The sequence below is a fragment of the Kryptolebias marmoratus genome, linkage group LG16 (assembly GCF_001649575.2).
Source record: "Kryptolebias marmoratus isolate JLee-2015 linkage group LG16, ASM164957v2, whole genome shotgun sequence".
NCBI lineage: Eukaryota > Metazoa > Chordata > Actinopteri > Cyprinodontiformes > Rivulidae > Kryptolebias > Kryptolebias marmoratus.
In genome coordinates, this window is record NC_051445.1 from 10200134 (window position 1) to 10204697 (window position 4564).

General features: G+C 38.1%; 2 protein-coding genes across 5 annotated transcripts in view; one reads left to right on the forward strand and one right to left on the reverse strand.

The window, feature by feature from the left end:
• Positions 1-1010: 1010 nt before the first annotated feature.
• Positions 1011-3047, reverse strand: LOC108235460 (cytochrome c oxidase subunit 6B1). Its single transcript, XM_017415481.3, has 4 exons — positions 2898-3047; positions 2437-2569; positions 1857-1957; positions 1011-1580 (listed from the first exon to the last, which is right to left on the reverse strand). Exons 2-4 carry the CDS (start codon positions 2540-2542, stop codon positions 1527-1529), a joined length of 261 nt encoding a protein of 86 aa, XP_017270970.1. The 5' UTR covers positions 2543-2569; positions 2898-3047; the 3' UTR covers positions 1011-1526.
• Positions 3048-3794: 747 nt separating this feature from the next.
• rasip1 (Ras interacting protein 1) overlaps positions 3795-4564 on the forward strand; it is a 10316-nt gene continuing 9546 nt past the window's right edge. For 3 of the 4 annotated variants that reach the window (XM_037980513.1, XM_017415356.3, XM_017415357.3), the window contains exon 1: positions 3795-4057. The gene's annotated coding sequence lies outside the window, so the exon portion shown is untranslated. The remainder of the gene's footprint in view (positions 4058-4564) is intronic. The other variant, XM_017415358.3, reaches the window with a different exon arrangement.

A 4564-nucleotide genomic window follows, 5' to 3' on the forward strand; every position in this document is an offset into this window, starting at 1 on the left:
GTTGTCATTTGTAATCATCAAAATTAAACGAAATAAACATTTGAAATATATGAGTTTGTATGTAATGTATGAATATAATATACAAGTTTCACTTTTTAAATGGAATTACTGAAATCAATCTACTTTTTCATGATATTCTAATTTTTATGACCAGCACCTGTAAACAGCAAACAGGGCAGCCACAAAGATTTTAGGCTTTGAAAACTTGTAAATCAAAGTAAATTCACCTGGTGGGGCTCTTTGAGGTCACCAGGACCGAGGACACATAGGGTCAGACTGCAACAAGAGATCCTTCCTGCCCACAGCCATCAGCATCTATAACAACTCTTTAACCAAACCAAGATTGTGAGCTACAACATTTACTTTCCCTTTGGGATTAATAAAGTATCTTTGAATTGAATTGAAATGGAAGGGAATAATGATTTATATTTCTCTAACTACTACAGATCTAGAAATAAAGGCAGCTTTTCAGTAAATACTAATTTAATCTGTAGTAAATCTGTCTAATCTGGATCCATTTTCCTTTCCCTGGAAATGAGTTCTATAAGCTGTTTGGTTAATTTATGCAACATTTTGTGAACCTATCAGAATTTTACTTTTTTATGCTAAGGTCCCAGTACTTTTTATTTATTTTTTGCAAGTTTTTGTCTGGAGTCTCAGGTTCATTAGCTGCTTTCTCCTACTCTGATTTAATGGCGCCATCTTGTGGTAAACACGTGGAGCTACAGCTGAATCAGCAGCTGGGTTTATCTCTCTCGCCATCTCCTGGTAAAACAAGTTAACCAACAACTTTAAAAGCAGAAGCTTGAGAGCCGTTTTATGAAGAACTACATAAATTTATGTGTATTACTATGAAGGCATCATGTCAGAAATTTGGACCATGACAGCTGAAGGCTGTGACATCTAATAGACAAGGAGAACAAGTTAAACTGGAAGTGTCCAAAGATTTCTACTAACAAACAAAACAGTTTATTTACAAAAACGCAGCCACCATGAATAAAAACGATCAGTCTGTTGAACTCAAAACAGTTTATTCCACTTGCTTATTACAATGTATGCATGCTGACATAGTGTTTGAGGTAGGCCTATTAATGGACCGTCAGTTGCTTTATGGTTTATTCAGTCATTGTACTTTGAAATGATCTAAAACACTAAAGAGTGAAACTTTTCCATTACCTTCCCCCTGAACAGGCACAGTAACTTACATACAAGCGAAAGCCACTCGAGCCTGCTGTCTGTTACTGATTTCAGAAAAGGATATCTGTGCCTGTCCTGGTGAAAAGTCAAATAAATCAAATCAAATCAAATCCTTAAACCTTATATTAAACAATGTAATAATAAATTTATACTGTATTCTTTAAAAAAAAAACACAGTAGGAGAAAAATCAACCTTCATGTGCTAGTTGTGTGTGTGGGTTAGCGTCAAAGATAACAAGGATAATGACTAAGTAACAGCTGTGTTGGAAAAGTCTTCAGGCACGCCACAAACGTTTAGGGGAAAGCACCCTGACTGGAGACGGGAGAGTTCAGATCTTTCCTGGGAAACTTCCATTTTCTATCTGCTCGTCCCATTTCTCCACCTGTAGGAGACAATTAAGAACTTAACGTCACAAACAAGACTTTACGTGCAAAGCATTACAGCAAATGGTTGGTTCTACTGCAACAACTAAACCAGACTTATACGCCGTATAATATGAAGAACAGAGGTTTTGTCTGACTAAGTAATGAAACATAAACTGTAGAGGAGCAAAGTAAAGCAACGGCTGATAACATTTGTTTTCTTTACGAAACAACTTCAGAAAAACTGCCAAGCTTACAGTGTTTGAGGTATTAGAGATGTAAATCCAACCACCTACCCAGCTCATGGGACAGAGGCTGTTATAGACCCTCTGGTACCACATGCAGGGGGACAAATCCTGGTTTTTGGCTGTCAGGGCCTTGTTGCACCTGTGGAAATCTGAAGCAGGAAAATATATACAAAACGAACAAAGATTAGTCATATTAAAGACAAATGGCACCTGGATATTTGAGCTTTTAACAGTGGCTTTGCAAGATCTTGTAAAAACGTAAAAATCGTACCAGTGAAGCATTATTTTTTAAAATCTGATTCAGATGTCCATGACACACCCTTCTTAAAGATGTGGTCAAATTCTTAGTTTGCTGTTAAACATGTTTTGCCTTTAAGCTGTAATAAATAAACATCTGTAAATACGGGGTAACATTTCCACTACCAGTTGTTACTTATAACTAACGTGTATGTCAATGAATGTTTTTGACCATAAGATATTTGACAGGGGTTTGCATAAAATTGGTGAAATACTCTTTACAGGACCAGCCCAGTGGCACCTCTCTTCAAAATGTCTGCATGTACTAATTTGTTAGTTACGCATGCAAGGACACCCAAGTGTGAGAGCAGGACACTGATCATCTCCTCACCCAGATAGTTCTGGAAGCAGTTGCGGGTCTGGTTGGTGTTGGGGAAACGGGCGTCAAACGGAGCCGTCCTGTAGTTTTTGATCTTTTCGTCAATCACGTCTGCCATGTTTGTGTGCTTGAGTCTTAAAGGACGCTGAAAGGAGACACAATCCGCATTAACTTACAGTAAATGAAAATAAAAGATAGGTCAACATCATCAAAGGAGTTTCTAACCAGTACTAGTCAGGGTTAGATGACTGTAATTATGCTGGCTTTGCGCAACAAAACGTGAATTCGGTTAGCCCACCATGCTAGTTAGCTTGCGGCTAAGGACTAAACCTATTTGGTTCTTTTAATAAACACGTTCAGGAAGCAGCTTGATGTCATTTGAGGTTTCGTAGAGGGAAAAACAAAAGGCACACACTATATTGCACAAGGATGATTTGGCAAAGCATTAAAGTTCGAAGTTACAGACAACTAACCTTGGGACGTCGACTGTCGGGTCTTCACCGGAAAGTGTCAACTTTGCGCGCCGCGCAGAGGATGCTGGGAAATGAAGTCTTTAGCGCTCTTCAACGAGCCTTGGCCGAAATGGGTTTGACGACAGCGCGATGACGTCCACTCAGCTGTCAGGGTTTTACAGATTATTTTATCAAGTTCTGTTTGTTAAAAAAAAAAAAAAAAAAATCCGTTTCTCTCTCTCTCTCTCTCACCACTAAAGTTTCACCTGTAAAGTTGTAGTAGTGGTGAATGATTTTTTCCGCTTTGAAATGCAAAAACTTTGGTTTGGCAATGTGGACTTGAGAAACAAGCGCCCACGAATTGGTACATTCATTGAGACAGTGTCGTTTTTTTCTGACAGTATCTTCCTGTGGAAGACCAGGTCAAAGGTCACAGGTGTCTACATCAAACTTCCTGTCACTGTGTGCGTTTCCTTCATCCTCTTTCCAGCAAAATATCACAGTAAGGCGTTTTCTGTGTGTTTCGTTGGACAGTTTGACATTTCTCCCATTAGAATACACAACAGTTTGCCTGATTTGAATGGCAACAATATCACCCTACATTCAAGCTCTCAGTTTTGGTTTTACTGTATGCCATTAAATCATCAGGATTAAAAAGTTTAAACAAATAGTATTTTTTAAAATCCAAACAAACCAAAAAAGAGATATTTATACTTCTTTGTGGTGCACATTATATTCTAATGAAGGTGAAATACACTCATGTGTGGACAAATTTACCCTTCCTTCATTTTCTACCAATCTCTCCCTTTTTTCTCTCTCTCAGTCAGGATATAGGTGTTGTCCAAAGCAAAGGAAGGAAATTCTGTCACTTGGAACAATAGGCCCGCTACTCTATCTATAGACCCAGAGCGGCTGAGAACCAGAAAAAGGGAGGCAGCAGATCTATTCCACTTTGAAAAGACAAACTAAGAAGGACTTTTTAGCACAGAGAAGACCAAACGAATGAACTATTAGAAACAAAGATGCCTTTATAAATGCGTTATGAGCTGAGGTCTTTTTAAAAATGGATTTTCGTCGTGAGGAGAAGGACACATGAACGGTTTTTGGGGTTCTTTAAACTGCTTTTTTACATTTAGGTGGCTAAGGATAATCATAAATCACGTCACAAGAACTAATTGTGGGTAAGTTTATTCAAAGCTTACAATTTCATTCTGATGCCATTTTATTTCCCTTTGACGCATCAGAATACTTTGTCACATGATCTAAAAGAAGCTCATTAAAAACAGCCAATTTTTTTGCCTAAAAAGACAAAATGAATTAAAAGTGTGGATATTCATGTCAGGTAAGATGCCAGAGATGATATTTTAAGAAACACAGGCAGTTTTTTTTTTTCACAAAGGCCCATTATATTTACCTTTACCCGCAGATTTTGATCCAAGGGTTAATTTAAAAATTAAATAAAACAGGTGTTTTTGACCTACAACAAGAATTTTACCATAAAAGTGTGGCAGAGAAATGGACAGACAGTGACCTTTGAAGTGGGATTTTCCCGGCCTGTGCGACAGCTGGACATGAGTCCTGAAAAACATGCTTCCTGTTTGAGAATGGGAAATGCACACTGATTTTTAAGGGGTTTTTTTTTTTTAAGAGTGTGTATGTGTGTGTGTGAAGGCGGGGCGGGGGGGGGG